Source organism: Euleptes europaea, chromosome 17, assembly GCF_029931775.1.
Source record: "Euleptes europaea isolate rEulEur1 chromosome 17, rEulEur1.hap1, whole genome shotgun sequence".
Classification (NCBI taxonomy): domain Eukaryota; kingdom Metazoa; phylum Chordata; class Lepidosauria; order Squamata; family Sphaerodactylidae; genus Euleptes; species Euleptes europaea.
The window spans coordinates 40,684,887-40,709,696 of NC_079328.1; the positions used below are offsets into that span (position 1 = coordinate 40,684,887).

The 24,810-nt window shown below is 42.6% G+C and overlaps 1 protein-coding gene across 1 annotated transcript in view; it reads right to left on the bottom strand.

Annotated features, from left to right (window-relative positions):
- The window catches only part of NETO2 (neuropilin and tolloid like 2), a 50,993-nt gene extending 26,468 nt beyond the window's left edge, over positions 1–24,525 (bottom strand). Inside the window, exons 1-2 of the mRNA XM_056862576.1 lie at positions 24,482–24,525; positions 1,430–1,486 (exon numbers count right to left, since the gene is read on the bottom strand). Coding sequence (XP_056718554.1) covers positions 1,430–1,486; positions 24,482–24,515 — 91 coding nt within the window. The 5' untranslated portion in view covers positions 24,516–24,525. The remainder of the gene's footprint in view (positions 1–1,429; positions 1,487–24,481) is intronic.
- Between the last annotated feature and the right edge of the window lie 285 nt (positions 24,526–24,810).

The following is a 24,810-nucleotide window of genomic DNA, read 5'->3' on the forward strand; positions in this document are numbered from 1 at the left end:
GATCCATATTCATCTCAAAAAGGAAAACTGTAAGCCCTAAGTTAGAGTGGGACTATGTGTGTGTGTGTGGGGGGGGGGGGGGAGGAGGTCGGTTAACTATTCTACCCCCATATGATTTTAACCATCTCCCCTGTACGTGTATTAGTAATAATTAAGTGCTGTCAAGTCGCATCCAAGTTATCGCGACCCTTCATAGGGTTTTCAAGGCAAGAAATAAGCAGAGGTGCTAAGAGAAGCTAAGCAGGGCCAGCCCTGGTCAGTATTTGGATGGGAGGCCACCAAGGAAGTCCAGGGTTGTTCTACTGAGGCAGGCAATGGCAAATTACCTCTGAGTGTTTCTTGCCTTGAAAACCCTATGGATCACCATAAGTCGGCTGCAAGTTGATGGCAAAAAAGGCCTTAAGGCAGGTTAAATGAGATACAGGTAGCTTGTTTCAAGAAAAAGCATTTACACTGCTCTTTCATGGCTAGGATAACAGTTCCAGGAAGTTGGCAGGACACTGTCTTGATAAGGAGGGCAATGTTGTAGGGGTACTGTCCTCAAAGATTCTGGACCACTAAAGGACTTCCCAAAGATATACTAGGTTCTTGAGAAATGTCTAGGTTCCTATAATCTTCCAGCCTTTGTAGAAGAGCTATGAATATTAGAATTTAGCCAGGTTTTTCTCTCCATGCATTACTGTCTTGGAAGGAAGAATGAGGACCGAACAGCAATTTGTTCTTCCTCTCAGGCTCTCCAAAGCAACAGAGATTTAAAAGAGGGGGTGATGAGGAAGAAGACACAGACATCCAATGCACAGACACGTCGTATGGAACATTCAGTGCAAATTTATTCTCAAGCAAGCCAAAAACCAGGAGTGACTTTTTCCACGAAAGCCTCCTACTCAGGGAGCAATTAACACACAGTATTGTGCTGTGAAAAAATTAATTAGCATTGCCCTTTAATGTCAACATTACATTAACATATGTTGAACAGAGACAGCTATTTCGTCATTCAGTGTATGTTATCTCAGAATATGTTATCAGTTTGTAAACTGTATTTAAAACTTTTAGGTGCTTTTAAGTATTCTACATTTTTTTTCTAAATGGGCAACTTTTCACATTTATTTGCTTGAAAGGAAAGGGGAAAAAAATCCCAAACTTCCAATTTTTAAGTGTGTGTGTGTGTGTATGTGAAGTGCTGTCAAGTTGCAGCCGACTTATGGCGACCCCTTTTGGGGTTTTCATGGCAAGAGACTAACAGAGGTGGTTTGCCAGTGCTTTCCTCTGCACAGCAACCCTGGTATTTCTTGGTGGTCTCCCATCCAAATACTAACCAGGGCTGACCATGCTTAGCTTCTGAGATCTGACAAGATTAGGCTAACCTGGGCCATCCAAATGTACAGACATGAATTACAATGTTTTCTCCAAAGAACTTCTTGTACTGTACCTTGAGTCTTCTGTGCCACAGCAATTCCTTCCACCACCAGTATAGTTATTAAGAACACTGGTGAGAAAAAACAGAACAAGATATAGATGTATGAACACATGAAGCTGCCTTCTACTGAATCAGACCCTTGGTCCATCAAAGTCAGTATTGTCTACTCAGACCAGCAGCCGCTCTCCAGGGTCTCAGGCAGAGGTCTTTCACATCACCTACCTGCCTAGTCCCTTTAACTGGAGATGCTGGGGATTGAACCTGGGACCTTCTGCATGTCAAGCAGATGCACTACCACTGAGCTACCCCCCCCCCCCAAGTATAAATGTAGCAAAAGCCACGAGTCTTCATCTGTTACACTACTGCCTGGATTCCAGGGACAGCCTAGGGTAGTGTTTCAACCTCATACAGCCCATTCCTGAGAGCTGCAGCGGCCAGGGATGGCATGGCTGCAGTGGCGCCACGCTGCCTCCAATGAGGTTTTGCGGCTGGCGCAGGAGGAAAAAAAAGGGGGGTATTTGTAAAAACCCGAAAATGGGGGGGGGAAGCCCCATAGAGAACAGTGATGGTGGCGCAGCACCAGCGTAGCTTGAGGGAGCGTTCCCGGTCTAAAAGGGGTTAGGAGGCTGCCTAACGGCAGCTCCACCTCCAGAACACCCCCCAGCACGCCAGTGCGAGGATTTACGCCAGGAGACCGCAGCGGCTGAGGCCTGTGCTGCCACCGTTATCCAAGCGGGCCAGCATAAGTGCCCCTACGTCAGCATCTGCGCCAGTTTGCATGGCGCAAGTGGCACAGAAGCTGGCGTAGGGGTCACGCTGCCTCCTATGCCCATTCGAACCCCAACCTCAGGAATGGGCTGATAACCACCCACCCTGTGAGGCAAATAAGGAGAGGCTTGCCTTTTTATTTGGAAAAAGCAATCTGTAACTTCCCATGGCTAATTCATACAAAAATCATAATTAAAGACAAGATGGCTTTATGACCCCAACCTTAATTATCATTAAAGTATTGGATTTTTACCGCTGTCACATAATGGGCACAACTGCAAATTCTTCTTGCTACCAGGCCACAGTATTTCCATTCAGATTCTCCCCCCCCTCACTTTTTGGGATAAAATAGTTTACTGTGCTTTATCTTAATTTTTATTAAGAATTTTTTTCAATACAAAATAAATTTGTTACAAGAATGATACTTCGTAATTGGTATCATCTATCCATAATAGGATTATATCTATCCATAAAAGGATTAAAGTATGTTTATAGTGGTTCAAAGAAATCAAGAGAGAAATCTTGCTGGCCCTTATATTGGTTTTAAAAAGAATTAAATGGTTCCCATTTTATTAAAAAAATGGTATTCAGTTTTCTGCCAGTTATAACTCAATTAGTTTAGTTACATCTGACACCACTGAAACACACCATATGATTTCTATTTCTGTTGGAAAGTCTGGTGTTTTCCATCTTTCTTCAATCCCTTCTTGAGTCATCATTATATTTAAAATCAATTTAATACCATCTTCAGTTATAACATATTTTAGATAGTTCAGTAACAAAATAATGTTAGCTTTATACCATTTATTTAAACCAGTTTAACTGCAAGACACCACAGCCTCCTGCAATTTATAAAATCTTCATTCAGACGACTATATTTCTAACAAGCCAGGTCAGAATAGTACATTTTATTCAATCTGGAAGGTGTCCAAGTATCTATATAAGAACTTCAGTAAAACTTTTCGTATTTGATGGTATGAAGTTTTATTATATATCACCATTTATGTTCCTGTATTATTCCAAGACCTTGATCCCACTTCATTTGAAGTACGGTATGACGGGTGGCAATAGTGAATTGTTTGTTTAAAGTGTACTATGTCCCTTAAGAGACATTTAGATTGCTTCTAAAGATAATAGAGTGCATTAAAACAATAATTTGTTAGGTGAAGTTGATGTTGGCTTGTATTTGTAACTGATTCAAAAAATGTCTAAATTATCTCTATATGGGAAAACAATGGAGGATGGCTCATTCTATCACCAACATCTCTGCTGACATTCTCATTAACTAAAAACAAAACATTAATTTTATGTATATCCAGGCCAGCTCCAATATCAAAGCTTCCAAGAGTGCCATATCAGACTTCTATATAAACATATGAATGGTATTGAACAAAAATGGGATGGATCAAAAAATACCTCTACCTGTGAGTGGATAGATGAACATTCATCTCTATACTTGCAACTGTCCTTCTCTATGATGCATCTATTATTCTTTTCTGTCCTACGTACTAACACTTCTTCTGTACTCGAGAAGTATCACCCAGACACATAGGAAGGAAACTCTCTAGAGATCAAATCAGGACTTTAACATCTTTCAAACTGCAGTCAACCTGAGCCTGGATTGTCTGGACACCACTGTACCACTATATGATGGACACATAAGCATCAACTTATACCAAAACCCTACCAACTCCTACACATATCTACTCACTTCCACTTACCACCCTGAGCATACCACACAATTCCTTGCTCACAGCCGAGCACTGTATTACAATCGTATTTGCTCTAATTCCTTGGACAGGGACTCACTCCAGAGGATTTACAACAGATCAATAAAGCCAGACTAGTATCTAGAAACAGCGTACCAGCAGAATGAAGAAAGAAAGAACAACAGAATACCGCTTGTCATGTACAGTTCCCTGCTCAAACCAGATAATTACCTAAACAATCTACAGCCCACCCCAGATAATTATTACTCTCACACAATGAGCCACCTAACAGACATAAACCCAGGGATCAGACCCTGCAACAAAACAAGATTCTTCAACCTCTGTGCCCATATACACTCAGGCAATTCTGTTCCAGGAACTATAAACATCAGCTGTACCATCTTCATCCACTCGCTTATCCTCCATTGTGAGGAATGCCATCCTATATCAACCATGCCCTTCTCTCTGCATAGGATAAACAGGTAAATCCCTATGCAAAAGAATAAATGAACATAAATCTGACATTCAGTTTCAGTCACCTTTATTGGCATGATAACAGTAATAATAGTAACAGAAATAAATCTGACATTAAAAATGACACTGTTCAAAAACCAGTAGGTGAACATTTCCGTCTTCCAAACAAATTGTGGCTGGATTGGAAGTTATCATCCTTTAAAAAAAAAATTAAAAAAATTAAAAGGGGGACTCCAGCAGTCCCCCTTTAGATTTCATTAACAGCCCATTCCTGACCTCCAAGGATGAAAGTCCTCAGGAGGCCAGGAAGGGGCTGTACCAGCGTTGCCCCCCATCCCCGCACTGGCACCTGGGCTACTTATGCTGTGGTGAGTTGCTTCAATGCTAGCGGGGAGGCCTGGACGCTGGTCTCCCAGCGCTGCCCAGGGACACCAGCTGGGCCTTCTGCCAGTGACCCACTGGTGCAAAGCCCTGTGCCAGCGTTCCGGGAGGTGTGCCAATGTACTGGGGGGCGTTCCCGGGGCTTGTTGTCCCCAGCTGCCAAAAGGTTAGGAATGGCCAGTAAAATGTTGACACTCCTCCTGCCCAGATAAACAGGGACTTGAGACCTCTTAGCCACTATAGTTGATATAGTGTTAACTAGTTTGCCTTAATTAAAGAATGGTCTCTGTATTTTCTTGATTAGATTTTATTTTTACTAATTATGTTTCATATGGTACTTCTTGTATTTCATTCCCCCTAGAGCCTGTTTTTTATTTTCTCATACCTCCAATGTAAAATGTGTGCATAGTGAGAACCTACTCATTGCTCTTGAAGAAGTGAGCTCTAGTCCATTAAAGTTTATACTGGAATAAAAATGTGTTAGTTTTTAAAGTGTCACAAGGGTTCTGTATTATTACTAATTGACTGTACCAACGCCATCTAATTAAAAGAATTTTAAATGGTTATGATCAAAGAGAAAAAAGCAATCAATATTTTCTATACGCAGTAATAAATCTCCATTAATCTATAAGTAGTCAATGGCCAGTTTACTCTAGAATCAACTGCAATCCATCATATAATCCATTTTAATCAAGCAATTAAAGTAATTGTCCTTTTATGGTCAAAAAACTTGTGATTTGCTTCTATCTTCTTCAATATATTTAATGCTTAAAAATATTGGATTTCAGTATTTTAGTTTCTGTCCCAAGGTTTCTCAGTCATCGTGGGCATAAATCACTCAGGAAACTGCAGCATCTCTGAGCTCTTCTGTGGAAAGCTGTAATTCTTTCCTTCCAGTTTATCATTCAGTTTCTGTGACTTCTGCTATCTTGCAGTGCTTCAAACGACAAGACTTCCCTGCATCCCACACCCATCCTCTGTGCAAAAACAAACTCCTCTCTGAGCTCCTGTTCATTTGATCTCCCAGTGTGATCACTTAGAGAGGGAACACAGAGAAAGAAACAAAAAACTGTGGCCTTGGTTTGTGCAGAGGGCGGGGGGGGGGGACGCACAACAAAAATCCCCAAAAGCCCCCTTACTGGAGCAAAGGCTATCCAAGTGTGCAAGAAGTAGAGGAGTTGAAAGCACCTGATAAGACTTCTAGCAAACTCTCACTGTACTTTCTCCTTGGTCTTTTTGCTAATTTACTTTTCACATTTCATTCAAGATTTGAATTTGTACAGAGATTTAGCTCAAAAACTGTACTGAAAGCATGGTCTTTTCACCATTAAGAAATAGGATATATGACCATTGGCTAGAGATAAAGGTTTGTGGATGCTAAAAAACTGTGATAAGGGCATTCGTCGTGACACACTGCAGCTCTTGATAAAGGGTCTAACATTAGGCTAAGCATCCAAACCAACTCTACTGCAAACTGCTGCAGTTTCTGGCCTGAACCAACACTACTCACCAGGCAGGTCCAGACGAGCAATCAAGCACTGATTCAGTACTAGTATTGCTCAATAAAGCTCATTTTTGTGAACATCTAAACGGCTCTATATTTCCCTCAATTACAATATATTCAAGAATTAGGACTAGGGGTATGCATGAAAAAAATACCAGAAAAAAGCCATTTTGGTAAATTTCTGGTTCGGGTTTAAAGCCCGGCTCTTCCATTGAGATACACAGCAAAGTTTCCTCTAAAGAATCTGAATACAGTCAGCCACATCATTATTTTCTATGGAGGAAGGTGGGCCGACCCCTTCCAGACCCCATAAAATTGGACCCTACGACCCAATCTTCACCAAATGTGGGGTTCTTGCAAGGAGAGTCCCTTGCAGCCACGCTGCAAATTTGGGGGCTCTACCTGCAAAAATGCCCCCCTGGAGCCGTGGAAAGCCCCGTAAGCTTTATTGGACCCGATTTTTTTGGGGAAACCTGGAAAAAACCGAATTCCCATATTACCAGTATGGAAATTTGGCTTTTTTGGGTTCCCCCCCCCCAATAAACGTGAATCCGAAATTTACCAGATTTCTTTTTTGCACAGCCCTAATTAGGATTCCTCTTTTTTTCCAAGGGCACAATTCTTGCATGTTTTACAGAGAGCCAGATTGGTATAGTGGTTAAGAGTGGCGGTTTGGAGCGGTGGAGTCTGATCTGGAGAACCGGGTTTGATTCCCCACTCCTCCACATGAGCGGAGGCGGCTAATCTGGTGAACTGGATTTGTTTCGCCACTCCTACACATGAAGCCAGCTGGGTGACCTTGGACTAGTCACCCTCTCTCAGCCTCGCCTACCACACAGGGTGTCTGTTGTTGGGAGGGGAAGGGAAGGTGACTGTAAGCCGGTTTGAGTCTCCCTTAAGTGGTAGAGAAAGTCGGCATATAAAAACCAACTCTTCTTCTTTATCAATGGCCTGTTGTAAGATTCCTGAAAACTGCCTGAACCAGAACCACACTACTTCAAATTCAGGGCAAAATTCAGCATTATTTGGGCTGGGGTGGGGGGAGAGTTAAATAAAAGCAAAGTGTTAGGTGACCTATACTGGGTCCTTGGAATAAAGTATCTCCGAGTAAAGCTTTTACATCCCAAGAGTTTAAAGCCTTAGTACCAGTGCGTGATTTTGTTGGTATTATCACCTCCCTTCTAAAACTCAAGCAAACACTGGTCCAAATCTCAGTCCCCAAATGCCACACATAGCAGGTGATGAAGGGAAGAGGGTGGTTCGCAAATGACTGCAACGCCATGGTTATCGCAGCAATGTTTCATGTCTAACCCAGTACTGTTGTAGTTTAGTCAGCTAAAGCATCAAAGAAGGGGAACTTAGATCTGAGCAAAATGCAGTTGCTAGGGGCACCAGCAACAGTTCTTCAGCAATGTAAGTTATCTTGCTTGCCAATGGAAACTGGGTAACAGCCAGTCGGAATGCCAAATCTGGAAACAATGGGCATCACCATCTGCTCCGAATGTCTGTTTTCCTTGAGCTTTTGGTGACTGCAAGCCTAAGCAACAAAATGAAACTGTGAAGTTGTGTTTCTGGTTGACAATATGAGCTTCTATTTGCTTCTACAACTCTAGACCTTGATCCCTAAACTGAGGATACCAGGTGTGAATCTTGAATACTTTATAACTGCTCCAGACTTTGAGACATCTTTATGACAATGATATTTTGACAACTGTATTTACGGCTGAAAATATAACATCTCCTCATTTAGGAGGGAAACACACATGGGGGTTAGTTGCCCATTTGTATGGAGGCATAAAACAGATGAGGATGTTTTGCAGAACACAACGCACCTACAGCCGTAAAGATTTTTAGAAGTAATGTATGTTTGTAATCTGGAACTGTGATTGTTTTGACCACTGAAGAAGGCCATTTGGCTGAAATGCGTTTGGTCAAAGTCTAATTCTGTGATTGTATGTCTACATGAATATGTTGGTTTGGTAGGCTATTGCAGGGCCTTATATATGTTATTGATTTTAGCTTGTAATAAATATATACATATTTGTACTAATATAACCTTTACATTGTATAATCTTTGGCCTTGAATGTTGATTTTCTTGACCTTTGTGTACTTAATTCTGTTGTTTTTAGGGTTAAGTTTTTTCCTCTTTGTTATTGGTGTGTGAATCTGTATGTAGAATACCCTGACCTAGATGGCCCCGGACTAGCCCAATCTCTTCAGATCTTGGAAGCTAAGCAGGGTCAGCCCTGATTAGTATTTGGATGGGAGACCACCAAGGAAGTCCGGGGTTGCTATGCACAGGCAGGCAATGGCAAACTACCTATGAACATCTCTTGCCTTGAAAACCCCACAAGGTCGCCATAAGTCAGCTGTAAGTTGACGGCAAAGAAGAAGAAAAAAAAGAATGCACATGGCTACATTCAGACATCATGAACAAATCATGGCTTAATTCATAGTGGGTAGCCATGTTAGTCTGTCTGCAGTAGTAGAAAAGGGCAAGAGTCCAGTAGCACCTTAAAGACCAACAAAAATATTTTCTGGTAGGGTATGAGCTTTCTGAAGAAGTGAGCTGTGGCTCACGAAAGCTCATACCCTACCAGAAAATATTTTTGTTAGTCTTTAAGGTGCTACTGGACTCTTGCCCTTTTCTACTAAATCATGACTTGTTTGCAACAAAAACAAGCCAAGGTTCTAAATTTATGTGCTCTGTTCTCTCTCCCCTCCCCTCCATACACAGAAAAAAAACTGAAATCCAAGAACTCAAAACACAGTTTTGTAGTGACATCCAACTGCTGTTGCTTCCTGCTTACTAGCCAGAATTTTCAACCAGTTTAATCCTTGTTTAGAGTCCTGGTTTGCAAAACTAAACAAAATTTTAAAAACACTCCCTGATAGATACATCACAAGAAATTGTGGTTTATGGAACTGATTTGAGATTTTTGTGCTGTATGAAAGGTGATGGAACACACTATCTCAAGGACTTGGCTGACTCAGTCCAGTTATTTTTATCCTTTATAATAATTTATTTTTTTTTTTTTCTGAGAAGTTCAAGACAGCAGACAGGTTCCTCCTCCTCAAATTATTTATTTAAACAAGTCTGTCTTGACCTTCCTATTTGAATTCTGCTACAGAGCAGCTTACAACAAAGAATTAAAATAAAGCAAGCAAAAAATAAAAAAACCCCAAAATACTATGAACATAAAAACTAATCATAAACACAATAGCAATAAAATCAACGCACCTACAGCCATAAAGATTTTTAGAAAGGCATGTAAGTATGTAATCTGGAACTGTGATTGTTTTGACCACTGAAGAAGGCCATTTGGCTGAAATATGTTTGGTCAAAGTCTAATTCTGTGATTGGATGTGCATTTGTACCACTACTGAGAAGGCCCTCTCTACTGTGGTCATCCACTGTAACTCAGCTAGTGATGGGACACAACGAAGGACCTCTCAAGAGGATCTTAAGTTTTGGGAGGTCTGTTTGGAAGACCTTAAGATTATCCTGATTCCAAACCCTTAAAAGTCAAAAACAACATGATAAATTGGAGCCACACTATGTGGCAGTGAGTGAAGATGATAGAAAATAGAAGAGAGATTACTCCCAGCCGTTTGCCAAACCAAAAACTTAGCTTGTGTTCCAGGAAAGAATGAAGCCCCCCAATCCCAACTCAGATACTGAACACAGCAGAGAAATCCAGGAGAACCAACAGGGATGCACCATCCCCGCTCCTCAGTCCACCTCTCAGAATAGGTTACTCACTTTGGAGAAGTATTTCATTCACTTTCTCCTACCGCATCAGTTCCCAAAGGGTGACCAGTTAAAGCCTTGGGGGGGGGGTGTGTGCCAGGTTGAACAAGGAAGAACAGGTCTACTAGGTATAGTAGTCACGTACATGGGCTAACACCATTTAAGGACTGTCTGGCATGTGAGTACAGTACAAATCCAGCCCTCATAGTGTCTCTGGCATATTTAGGTGCCTACATGAACTGGGTATGCACCACAGAAATTCCCTGGAAGCACATCTTTGATTCAAGCATGGATTCTTTGCCATGCCTTGGGCAGCCAAAAAAACCCTTAAGTTGCTCTGCCATTAAGTACAGCAGAAATTATTTTATCCTGCCAAGTAATACAAGAGGCATGGCCAATACTCTGTACAAATATGGAACACAAGATGAAAGTCCATCCAGTAGCTCCTTAAAAACCAGTGAGATTTGAAATCCTACAGCCACACAAAACACTTGAGTATGTCAAGCCTTGTACTCAGCGACACCAAGAATACTGTAAGCTTTATTTGCATCCACCTCAAGAGTTCATTTTACAAAGAGAAGGATCAGATTAGGAGTTGATCAATAAAATATGATCAATCCACTAGAGAAAAAAGACTTGGGAGCAACGTCTCTCATGCTCTGGATTAATAAAGTAACTCTGCTTCGGTCTTCTCTCTTCCCAAAAGAATTTGTACCAGCTATTCACAAGATCTTACAGACAACTCCATTGTTGCTTTGGTTCTCTTGGGAAATTTGTTTGTCAATTGACTTATTGTAATAGGCGGTATCCCATAGAAGCTTGTGAGGTCATGCAAATGAAGTTAACATTCCTGAAGACATCCTTGCCTCCCCTTGGATTAAATGTCAGACGACAGGTTAGATTCTGCACTAACCCTTAAAATCCCCATATGTGCCATCGCTTACAATTTCATTAGCAGTAATCTATAGCAAAATATGAGTTCCCAACAGACGGTATTCCATCTGTTACAGATGGTTAACTACTTTGCATTACTACTGACCTACTATGGACATTGAACAAGCATCATAAAGAAGAAAATCTTATTTTCCAACATAGGTCCCCAGGGCACTGCTGTACTAATTAGTTACCACCACCAAAGACACCTACACATTATTCAGATCCTAGTTTCTGGGTATTGGGGATACAGGTCAAGCAGTTTTATTTAAGAGAAGAATTCACAAACCTTCACCATTCCAAACCGTGGCGAGATTGAGGGGCAACATTTAATGAAGAGAAAGAAGTCATGTGTTCCCACTGAGAGACTCACGACACTGGATCATATGGACCCAGCGATATATAAACTGATTTAATAGATTGCTTGGTCCTGGTACAAAAGAATTCTGGTTATGGATTTTCTCCCAAGGCAAATTCATATAGCATTATCACTTCTATTTTTTAGATGTCAGGCTAAGCACACCCCTTTTGCCCAAGTTTATAACTCACAATGTATACTGATTGGTTCTGACTCTACCTACTGGCATCTGTTCTGTTCTGTTTTTCATTTAAGTTTTGTTAATTAAACTGTTTCAAAGAACTGCGAGCCACCTCAAAGCCTATGGAAGAGGAAAGGTGGGATTAAACATCTTTCAAACCAAATAAAAGGTGAGAGTCACAAGGATAGGATTACTGTTCCACAGATTTCTGCCTTAGGCTTTGAGAAGTCTAGAGAGAAAAGTACTATCGCTGCCAGTAATGAACATACTCCTCCATGCCTGCAGTCCATTCAAATACCTACTTTTATGGACAGCTGCTCTCTGCAGGCTGGCTGGCTAGCTAGACAGAACTTTCTACCCAATCCTGCAGCCAAACTATATCAAGGAAAATCTGTGCATAATTTCATGGCTGCGATTCCTTTGGCATCTGAGAAGAATTGTGGTGCTTAGCAAAAATATCTATTCTTTAAGGGTGGATGGCACCAGCAATTCTGTTGGTCCAGCATTTTTTGTTTTTAATGCTTGGCTGTACATTTTCCGTGGGCTCTGAAGATAAAGACAACAGAGAGATAGTTATCTGTTCCCTGATGTTCTCGGAACAGGACAGAAACTTTCTTCCATTAAGCTGGTAGGTCAATGTGTTCTGCGGGGGCTTTGAATCACTGTAATAGTTTTGAGCTGTGCATCTGCTTCTGTGGAGTTGTGATTTGGTTTGAAACCATGCACTGTGAATTCAGAGGCTTCCACTGCTTTGTGAATCCTTTAGACAGCTTCAGGCATCATGCCCACAGTGCCCACAGTGCCACGGAAGACACACAGAAAACAGTACATCAGTTCCACAGAGACTGTAAGCCTGGATCACTTTATGCAGACCTGGAACTGTTTCAGTACATGTTTTTGCGCACTTATGGATGCCATGTGGTCAGTACAATAAAGACAGACTGAGGCCCATTCTAGACATGATAGGGCAGCCCCATGTATTTATGAACATGTCTGCTTGCTCAGAGCCCTGAGGCGCAGAGTGGTAAGCTGCAGTACTGCAGTCAAAAGCTCTGCTCACGACCTGAGTTTGATTCCGACGGAGGTCGGTTTCAGGTAGCCGGCTCAAGGTTGACTCAGCCTTCCATCCTTCCGACATCGGTGAAATGAATACCCAGTTTGCTGGGGGGTAAAGTGTAGATGACTGGGTAAGGCAATGGCAAACCACCCTGTAAACACAGTCTGCCTAGTAAAACATCGGGATGCGACGTCACCCCATGAGTCAGTACTTGCACAGGGGACTGTGTGTGTGTGTGTTAAGTGCCATCGAGTCGCTTCCGACTCATGGCGACCTATGAATGAAAGTCCTCCAAAATGTCCTATCTTTGACAACCTTGCTCAGATCTTGCAAATTGAAGGCTGTGGCTTCCTTTATTGAGTCAATCCATCTCTTGTTGGGTCTTCCTCTTTTCCTGCACAGGGGACTACCTTTACCTTTTACTGCTAGTTCATGTATAAAACAAGAACTTGAGGGGGGACTATTTATTTTTGATCACAATGAGCACATGGGTGAAGGAAATTATAGATGCCCTCACCTTACCCTGCTATACTTCTTCGGTTGGAGAATTTTTCTCCTAGCTCAGATCCAATATAGGAAGTGAGCCAGGATGGGGAGCTAAGAGCTTGAGGCAAATTAATTTAACATAGTAAACTGGGAGGGAAGGTGGAGATTCAGTTTTCCCCTACCAGTGTGCTTCTCCCCTCATCTTTATATGCAAATATCATATACAGGGGAAGAAACAGATGAGGCTGCCACCAATGCATCTAGTTTGGCCCTGAGGTACAAGAAAAATGAGACTTGACAGATTGCTGGGATGGATGACTAAATGAGCAGGTGATGAACAACCTCAACACAGCATCCTGCTCTTACAAAAAAAGAGGGTGGGTCGCCCCGTCATACCTGAACACTACCATATTTTGGTACAATCTTCCATCACACACACACACACACACACACACACTATGCATAAGCTTTATATCAAACTCCAGTAGGGAAATTCAGCAACTGATTTACAGGTATTGCTTCACAAAATGTACAACAAAATGTAAAACCACCCAGAATCCCACATCACCAACACACAAGCCTTTTATCAATAGCGTAATTCAACAAACCGGACAGCCAATCACTTCTAACTGACAGTGATAAGTCTATTTACTATGGCTGCCCCTTTATTGTACGCTTATTTTAAGAGAAGGGAAAAGAAAAATCAATGAACATCGATGCTTGTTCCTGTGGTACCAGCTTTTTTTCCACATTCTGAATTAGGAGGAAAAACAAAAGAGACCACAGGCTACATATTTCAGTGCCACTCTCCAGCAATTTCACTTATTTTGACTGCTGCAGCTACAGAAACAAGCCTCCTGGAGGATTTATAAAATCTGATTGGTTTTCACTAAAGCTCGTGTTGATTCTATAAATAGTTGATAGCCGTGTGTATGTGTAGAAGAAAAGCGTACCGGAGCAGCATGGCTAAGTAGCAGATAAGCAGGCAATTACAGCAGATAAAACAGCTAGGCATTTGGGTTTCTGCAGGCCAGTTCCCCATTCATTTTTTTAAAGTTCATTTTCACCATTTCCTTCTCTGAATCTTTCCCCCTCTCCCAGATGATAATTTTGCCATGATTCTGGGGACACTGAAAATATCTTCTGCCATTTTTTCCTATCAAAGGCAATAACGTAATATGATTGAAACGCCTTCAGAAAAAGAAACTTCAGCGAAGTAATAATTAAATGTGGCTCCTCTAGTGCAGGACTAAATAAAGCCGATTGTCTAGCTGAGTGGTAGAATGGTACCCTTGATACAAAAGATCCGAAAGGCCTTTGCAAACTTCTCTCGGTCAAACCTCATATTAAGGCAAGTGTCTTCCCAGTTCTGATAGCTTAATATATGGGAGAAGGCAAAGGTCAGCAGGCAAGATTTCTTCAGGGGTGGAGCAGGTGCAAACTGGATCATTATTTTGTTCTATCATGGCACACTGGGCTTTACAGCGGGTAGGGAAAATGGAGGAAAAGGTACAAGGGAAAAGGCACAAGTTCAGGTTCTCAACTTTATTTTCAAACATCACAACACACAAAAATGCAATTTCAAAAATTAGTAGTTAACACCCCAAACTTGGGAGACTGATTAGGTCATTTATAAAACTGGAGCTTCTGTTTAATTTTTTTTAAAAGATGTTTTTGAGTTACATTGTACACACGGGTACACCAGGGTTCTGATGTCGACATACGGTGCTCTATGTGCACTCCATAGCTCCCCCCTGCAACCTCGTGCCCACAGCAAAGGTAAGTCTTCAGACATAAAATGTGGTGCCAGGGAACAGTCAATGCCCTCTGTGCACATTAGGGTTGCCAAGTCTTCCGCTATAGTGAGAGACCTTCTGCCAGCAACCCTTGCTGCCTACCGCAGCTCCATCAGCTGGCAGGAGAAAAATACATTTTAAAAATCAGCACCGGCGATGGTGTTAGGTCACTTCCAGGAAAACCAGGAAATGACACCATACCTCTCTAGAAATTGCCAAAATGAGCTTCCAGTGATTCTTAGAGAGGTGTGACATCACTTCCAAGTTCCCCAAGGAAGTGGTGCCCCCCCCATGTCCCCATCCTCCTTGACTATAGCTGGCTGCCAGCCAGGCTAAATGGGTTTTCTTTATCAGTATGATGTTCTTTGCACCTGAGCCATTATGAAGCATTCTTTGCAATAATCGAGTGTATTGATTTACTGCAAACCAAACAGAATCCCATGTGGTAGAGAGTTTAGAGTAGTCTAGAATCTGGGAGATGCGCGTTCAGATTCCAACTCTTCCGTGGAAGGTTGCTGGATGTCCTCAGTTCAGTCACAAACTCTCAACCTAACCTTACAGGGTTGCTGGGAGGATAAAATGGAGAACAATGTAAACTGATGAGAAAGGTGGGGTAAACTGATGAGAAAGGTGGGATATAAACAAAGCAAAATAAACAAATAAATGCATAAATAATCCCACAAGAGAGATTGAAATCTGGAAATTCAACAGAAGCCCAATTATTTTTACAACTGTTTGTTAAATAAATTGCATTAACATGTTTAGACTTCGGACACAATTACTACCTGGCAGAAGTGATAACCACTTAATTTGAAATACAGCTTTTACAATCAATTTCAAATCAATGCTACACATTCTTCAAAATTTTCCTCACTGCGTTTCAGGGTTGGCCCAAAATATTCAGGCATCTTGAGTCAGAATTTTTTTGGGGGGGGGGGCATCAAGTTGCAGACGAGGTATAAAGGTGACATAGGGTTTTCAAGGTTTGCCATTGCCTGTCTCTGTATAACAACCCCAGTATTCCTTGGTGGTCTCTTAAGTAATAACCAGGGCCGCCTCTGCTTAGCTTCTGAAATCTGACGAGATCGGGTTAGCCTGTGCTACTATTATTTGGGCAGAATAGCAAAAAGACAAAAGAGCAAATGAAAGTGTCTTTCTGCTGCTTTTTAGTGGCGTTGTGAAATGTACCACCCAATATAGATGCCAGACTCTTCTTCATAGTATTTCTCATTTACTTCATTTATACCCCATCTTTCTTCTCAATGGGGACCCAAAGTGACTTACATCATTCTCCTCTCCTCCGTTTCATCATCACAAGAACTCTATAAAGTAAGTTAGGCTGAGAGAGAGACGGGCCCTAGGTCACCTAGCAAACTTCCATGGGCAGAGTTGGGATTCAAACCTGGGTCTCCAAGATATTAGTAGCCAGACATGTAGGAAATAATCAGTGACCACAGTGAAAAGACAGGCACTATGGCTACTCAAAGGAGACGTAATACAATCACAAGATATTACCCCACTGTACCCCCAAATTACTTAATCTCCTATCCCCCCCAGATCCTTCACAACCAATAAAAATGAGGAGCATTCCTCATTTGTAACTTGACCCTTCTTTTCTACAATACTACAATGGAACAGCCAGTGTGGTGAAGTGGTCTACGTTCTGGGAGATCTGGATTTAAGCCCCCGCTTGGCCATGAAGATTTTTGGTGGACCTTGGGCCAGTCACTCAGCTTAAACTATCTCATAGAGTTGTTATGAGGGCAAAATGGGGAAGAGAAAACCATGCATGCCACCCAGAGATCCTTGGTGGAAGGGCAAGATTCCAAAAAAGCATTCAGGTTGGAACATGACATTTGTATGGGACAAAATGGGTAGGTAGAATGAATGATGCGAGAACAAAAGATGGAACAGATCTTGGGTGTGCTTTCCCCCACAAATGCTTCCAAATCTTGCTTGAATAATTCCTAAGTGTTAACTGTGATCACCCATTTATTTATTTAGATTTAGAAACAGCCCTATTTCAAAAACTCATTCTATTCCTAAACTGATAGATAACATTCTAGAAAGGTTAGCTTGGTGCGGCGAAACGAAGGCTGGGGGGACCTTAAACCCCCCATTTATTGCAGCATGAACACATGAAGCTGCCTTCGACTGAATCAGACCCCTGGTCCATCAAAGTCAGTATTGTCTCCTCAGACCGGCTCTCTAGGGACTCAGGCAGAGGTCTTTCACATCACCTACCTGCCCAGTCCCTTTAACTGGAGATGCTGGGAATTGAACCTGGGACCTTCTGCATGCCAAGCAGATGCTCTACCACTGAGCCACAGCCCATAAGCTTTCCTTGGAAACAGCCCACTTCAGCTGCATGAACCACACTGCTTTAGATAAACTGTTAAGGGTTTCAGGAAAAGGCCAATGGAAATACTGCCATTATGATCCTCACCTCGATACACTGAGTTTTTACAATGGTCAGTGGTGGCCTATTACAGCTTGTTTCAGAATCAAGGCTGCTGTTCTTGGCTTGTACAGTCTCCTCAGAATCTAGCAAACCTTCAGAGAGTGGGAAACCTGATAAATTAATTCCACTCGAAGCAGCATTAGCTTCCATTTCAAGATCTCTCTATGTGCCTCCAAGGAAACTATAAAAAGGAACCAAAGACAGCTACACGTCCCAGAAAATAAAAGGGCTGGAAACAAAATAAAAAAACTCTTTTAGTGTTGACACTTGGGAAGGTGGGACTATTATTTGAGAATTGGGCTCAGGTGGAAAGCATTAATGCCGCATATATAGCATCCCCCCCACCCACAAACAAATTGTTACTTTTCAACAAGTAGTACAGTCAGGAGCTGGGGCAGAAGGCAATTCAGTTTTCTCTTTTTTTGCTTGTGCAAGTAATTGTCCCTGAAACAGTAATAAAGATGCTACACATCCAAGTACATCCACATGGTTATACCTATTGTCAACCATGGAAAGTCCAGGACCGGAATGTAAGAATGTAGTGAAGTTTGATCTTATGGATTTAAAAAAAGTAGTATTTTGCCGTCTGATTGAGGTTTATTATCTAAATAGGAAAGAGAAATGGCGACTTCATCAAATAGTGTTTACTTTAGCTCCATGAGAGTTTGAAGTTGAGTCTAACTTCCTCAGCCCGAAGAAGAGTTGGTTTTTATACGCCTACTTTCTTTGCCACTTAAGGGAGAATCAAACCGGCTTACAATCGCCTTCCCTTCCCCACAACAGATACCCTGTGATGTAGGTGGGGCTGAGAGAGCTCTAAGAGCTGTGACTAGCCCAAGGTCACCCAGCTGGCTTCATGTGGAGGAGTGGGGAATCAAACCCAGTTCTCCAGATCAGACTCCACCGCTCTAAACTACCGCTCTTAAACACTACACCACACTGGTTAAGACTACACCACTACACAAGCCACCTGAGGCTTGCACAGAATTTTTTCCCAGCATTCCTGGATGGGAAATGTAGGATTACAAAGTTCAGTTTACAAGTTATATTGCGTAGAGCAGAATCGTCTGGGAAGCGCTTCAACACACACAGCGCAATGAAATCTTTCGTGATTTTCTCCAGAATCATAACAGGCAAAATTTTGTATTTTAAAGCGAATAAAGATGTTGATGCCTTTTGCAAATGAAAAAAGGGCCAAAAAATCCAAAAAGGTAGGCTCAGAAAGGTAGGCTTTAATTGAATAAGGATTCTACACTGTGCTTGTAATCATAAAAGGACTGCTTAACCTTTCAACAGGGAGAAATTAATCAGCAATTCTATCAATCAAAGGAAAACATCCATAGATTTCAGAGGAAGAAGTGGCTTTTGAATACTACTTCAAGTTGTAGTCTAACAAGAAGAGTACATTTGAATAACTGATTTTACTGAGGTTTATTCAAAAAACAGCTATATTCAAGTGAAATGCTATTACGCAGACAGAAAAAATTAAAAGAGAATTATAATATGCTCCTATATAGCTGTCAATGATGGGTAAGTTAGATCCTAGTTCGTAATACTGCATGTCAATCATAATCAAAGCATTTATATTTTATATCACTATTAAGAGCTCACTGAGGTTTGGGGTGGGAAGAGAAGCATTCCTTTCCCATAATTTAGGTGCTCAGACAAAAATTCTGTTGATAAAGACAGTGTGAAAGCAAGGGAATGTATATCTGTGGAAGAAAAGAGAACATTGGCTGGGTAGCAAATCCTGAACCAGAGCTACAATCTCAATATTAGCCTTCATCCTTTTAGTTATCTTCTTTGCAAAACAGAGGTTGTTATGGGCAACATGGATAAACAACCCTACCATAGAAGCATCATCTTTAGATTTTTTTAATATCAAGGAAACTACATTTGTCTTATGAAGTACAGGATTTATATCCAACTAGGACCCTAAGCACAGAAGAGAATCATTGGCACCATGGAGTCAGCTAACTGAGTAAATAAGCCAAATGTATTGTTTCTAGTTCTATAGGTTAAGAAGAGTTGGTTTTTATAAGCAGATTTTCTCTACCTTTTCTGAGAATCAAACCAGCTTACATTCTCCTTCCCTTCCTCTCCACACAACAGACACCTTGTGAGGTAGGTGAGGAGATCAGTGACTGGCCCAAGATCACCCAGCAGGCTTCATGTGAAGGAGTTGGGGAATCAAACCTGGTCCTCCAGATTAGAGTTCACCGCTCCTAACCACTACACCACGCTGGTTAGCTACACTATGACTAATTTTGCCTAAGCAATATAGTAAGGAAGTATTATAGAATTATTAAATAGTAACCAGGCATTGCTCCAGTACGGTTGACAGAAAAAAGAATTGAAAGTATGGCACTCTTGATTCTCAACTATGATTCCCAACCTACAGGGGGGAAAAAACTGAGATCAACAGTACAGTTTTCTCTCAGAGTAAGGCCAAATGCTCACTTTACTGGCATCTCCTTGTTTAATTCATAGAATTTCACATAATATCCCGGCTACATAGGACATACAGGAAAGGATAAAACAAGCATGTGGTAAGTAATCAGAGTCTGTTTATGAAATCCAAGTGAAATAGTTTCAGACTACTACAGAAGCTCAGTATAGCATAACATCAATATTTTAACAGAAATAAGGTTGAAGTAAACTAAAAATAAGACACCCAAATGAATATTTTAAAAGTTCACTGGAATATTACTAGTAGCTTAATGAGACAAGCTAGATAAAGACATGGCGGCAGTAACAAGGATTATGACCTAGATGGATTTATACATACTAATAGCTCATACATCACGTGCAATTAACAATTCACAGTGCAATCCTAAACAGTTACTCTAGCCTAAGCTCATTCATTTCAGTGGGCTTAGACTGAGGCGACTCTACATAGGATTGCAGTACAAGTTTTGAATTGTTCAGTAATGTAATAGTACATTTATGGATTCCATTCTATGGTCCGTACTACAGCATTTTAGAGGAATGTTTTCAATGCCCATACAAATATGCATTTAAAACTGCTTCCCCATCACACACAAAATGAAGTATGAGGTAATCACATACAATATTTACTGAATAGTACTAAATATTACTGAACACTAGCAGTATTTTTTTACATCTTATTAGCCGGCCCTAAGCTACTCTGTTTCATAGGGGAATGTATGAATGAGTATGAATAAATGAGGGAATCAAAATGAACGTTGCAACCAGCACATCCTAAGAGGTCAGCCTACCACAAGAGGCATGGTCCTTTCTAGCTGCAATATTTATCTGCCTGTGCCCTAAATTAGGAAAAATGAACCTTGGGAACGACTCTTCCCCCTCTCCCCAACTGAATATTTGAACAAATGATGCAAGAATTCCTGGTAGCTCTAGATCAACTGTTATTAAAAACACACATCTGGCACATTCATGCTACAGAAATATTTAAGAGAGATACTTTTAACCATCTGAACTGTGGAAGGTAAAATAAAGGCCGATAAAAAGATGAATGACCATGAAAGTATGAAAAGCTGCAGCAGTGCCTTAAATTTTTCTGATTTTTTTTAAAGAGAACAGTTGCTTGCACTTATGATGATAAATGAGTGGAATTATAGAGAAGTAACATATCCAGGACTACCACCAGCACAGTTAAAGCGACAATACTGGGAGACTTTGATTTTCTCAACACCTCCTTGATTTTCTGCCTACTCACCTTCTAGAGTGACATCTCCTTCTGCCCTTTCTCTCCCGACTGCTGTCGAGTTTAAATACGAATTACCTCCCCTATGATCTACTGCTCTGACAGTCAGCAATAAGACATGATAACCCCCTGGCAGGTAGTTAGCGAGGGAGTGAAGGTGTCATCTGGACCATCTTTGCTGGCAGTGCCACTAGAACTGCACCAACCCAATTAAAAAACCAAACCCCCCCCCCCCACAACCAAGCTTCCAGGGTCTTCTTTGGGTCTCCCTCTTAATCACTGGTCGGCCACTCTGGTAAACAAACTTCAACGCTCCAGCAGGTTGAAACACAATCAGACAGGCAAAAGAAGCCAGAACTACAAGTCTCCTTTGTATCTGATGAAGGGAGCTTTGATTCTCGAAAGCTTATACCTCGAAAATCTTGTTGGTCTCTAAGGTGCTACCGGACTCTAATCTAGCTCTTCTATTGCAGACCAACATGGCTACTCTCCTGAAACTGATCTCTTTAGATGGCCAGACACAACTGGAGAAAAGCAACGTGTTTAAGGAGTCAATGGATTTTTTGGGAGGTGGGGATGAGAACGTAGAAATGCTAACTAGCTACAGTGGGTATTTTGGAAGAGTGTCACATGAAGCTGCCTTATACTGAATCAGACCCTTGGTCCATCAAAGTCAGTATTGTCTTCTCTGACCGGCAGCGGCTCTCCAGGGTCTCAGGCAGGTGTTTCACGTCACCTACTTTCCTAGTCTCTTTAACTGGAGATGGCCAGGGATTGAACCTGGGACCTTCTACATGCCAAGCAGATGATCTGCCACTGAGCCACGCCCCCTCCCCTTTGTAATAGCGGAGGTTGCAGCTGCAGATCCTGCCAAGGAAAGTGTCCCCCCACCCCATATTGGAGCAAAGGAAAATCTGGGCGATTCGCTTACCCTGGCAAAAGAGGAACCTTGTAAACCACAGCCATAACGAACACTGCAGACTCTTCCCTCAACAGGTGAAGGGTGACTGGCCAAAGATCTCGACCCAGACCTTTGCACATTGAAGTTCCACAATGACCCCACACCTAGGCCAAGCCTTAATCTTAGCAAAGAGGAAGGAAGCAAAAGAGAGTGGCTTGCTCATTCTCCGGCAACCTTGGATGTAGGGGATGGTGCTTTCCCCGGCAACGGAGCTTTCCCCGGCAACAAATCTACAAGCCACTGAATGCTCCGAACTGGTGAACGGAAGCCTGCTGGGGAACATGCTGGTCTTTGTTTCCTGGATGTGTGGGGCATCCCTCGCTTTCCTGGGGGAGGAGGGAGGAGGAGGGGAAGGAAAGAAAGCATATGAATGAGGAAACCCCAGGTGTATTGTGGGGGAGGTGGAGATCTGTTTTCTTTCTTTCTTTTGCTGTCATCTTCCTTGGCCTTAAGGGCAAAAGGGATGCCCACAAATCTCCATGTGCTTTTGCTGGAAACACTACATATGTGGGGATGTCAGATGTTAGGCAGCTAGGACCTGTACTGCCCAGGAAATCTTGAAATCAGCTGGAAGGGAGTAAAGGAACAACCTCGTAACAACTCCCCCCCCCCTTAGAGAAGGACAGACCTTGGGGTAAAAGGGCCATGTCCTGGCACACATTTTTTCTTCTCTTCTCTACCCTCTGTGGTTGGGACAGCAGAGCAAAAATATGTTCCCTTTCTCCCAGATGTCAGATTAACTCCTATTAAGGGCTTGGAAAAGTCAATGTCTTCTTTTTTCGCCAACATGGAGATGGATTTATTTATTTATTATTTCCATTTGTTACCAAGCTCTTCCCGGCCAAAGCTAGGCTCAGAGTGACTTACAGAATATAAAAGTCATATTAATCAATAAAAGCATTAAAACATTTTAAAATAGCCCTATAAATCATAATCATTACACTAATTTACCTAGGTGCCTCTAACAAACGAGTCACAATACAACAACCCAGCTAGGTGAAAAGGTGTTAACCACAATGGGAAGGTTAGGGAGGCCAGTCTTTATATATAGGAATTGTAGCTGGCCTCAACCATAAGCCTGGCAGAATGGCTCTCTTTTACAGGCCCTGCGGAACTCTTTGAGGTCCCGGTCTCGCTACCGAGGCTATTCCACCAGGCAGGGGCCGGAGCAAAGAAGCCCTGGCCCTGGTCGAGGCCAGCCGGGAACTCCTCGGGCCGGGAACCACCAAAAGACTGTTATTAGCTGAACAAAGAGTCCTCTGGGGAACATACCAGGAGAGGTGGTCCCGCAGATTTTGTTTGGGTTTGGATGGGGGGGGGGGGAGGTTAAATGTTAAGAATCCATTCCACCAAGAGCAAGGTAAAGAAAGCTAGCCCTTTCCGCTTGTTCCCAACAATCATTAGTACTCAATGATAGCATTAAGTGTTGTTATTGTTATTAAGTGAATTGATCACACATTCTTAAGGGCCACTATAACAGCTACTAAGCACCAGGATCACGCCATCAAGTGCTATTATTACACATGTTTAAGCATTACTGCTGCTATTAAGTCCAGTTATCACATATTATTACACACCCCAAGTGCTATTCTTGCACATCACTACTGTCTTATTACATATCATTAATATGGACAATTTCTGCATATGCTCGTCTATCACAAAGTGCACGCACTGCACGTTGTTCATTAATGAAAACATTTATATCCTGTCTTTCCTTGTTCAAGGCGGCTTACATCAAGAATTATATGACCCGTTATGAATAAGCATGAGGTTTTTTTTTTTTTGCATTATCACTAAATGCTATTATTATTAAGTACAGCATCCTGTTATTTAGTAAGTTTTTTTTGCATCCCATTTAACACAGGTCTAAATGCGATCCCTGCGTGGCGAGGACCGTATTGCACCCACTTAAGGAGCGCAATTTTTTGCACATCGTTGCAACAATGAGGGGTCTCTCACACTTCACAGGTGCAATCTTTGCAACAATGAGGGGTTGCATACACTTCGCAGGTGCAATCTTTGCCCATCGTTGCAACAATGAGGGGTCGCATACACTTCACAGGTGCAATCTTTGCACATCGTGGAGGGGTCGCAAACACTTAATAGGCGCTCCCTTTCCACCTATTTTGAACGAGGACCGTATTGCACACACTTAAGGAGCGCGATTTTCTGCACATCGTTGCAACAACGAGGGGTCCCATACACTTCATAGGGGCAACCTTTGCAACAATGAAGGGTCGCATTCACTTCCCAGGTGCAATCTTTGCACATCGCTGCAACAATGAGGGGTCCCATACACTTCATAGGGGCAACCTTTGCAACAACGAAGGGTCGCATTCACTTCCCAGGTGCAATATTTGCACAGCGTTGCAACGATAAAGGGTCGCATTACACTTCCCGGGCGCAATCTTTGCACATCGCTGCAATGACTGGGGTTTGGGGGGGGGTGTTTTGTGGCCCAGCGCCGTCCTCGCATGCAACCACGACCTTACGGCGATTCTCACGGCCGCCTTCCTCACCTCCCCCCCACCCCCATCCCCCCAGCCTTACCCTACCTTCCAGCACCGAGTAGACCTTGTCCAGAGCCATCTCCGCGCACCTGTGGCCGACCCGGGCGGCGCAGCCTCTCAGCGCGGGCGCTTCGCCGCCGCCTCCATCCCCAGCTGCCGTCGCCCCCCCCCCAAAAGAGCCTCCCCCCCCCCAAGCCGGCACCGTCTCTGCCTCCCGGTCTTCTCCCCCGCCTCCCACCCTTCTTTCCTCCTCAGGCTCGCCTCCTCCGACGCGCCGCCCTCAGGGCTGCCCCTGGCTGGCCGCCCGGCCGCCCCTTCATGGCCGGCGGGCAAAAGGGCGGGAAAGTTGCCGCGGGGGGGAGGGGGAGGGGGTG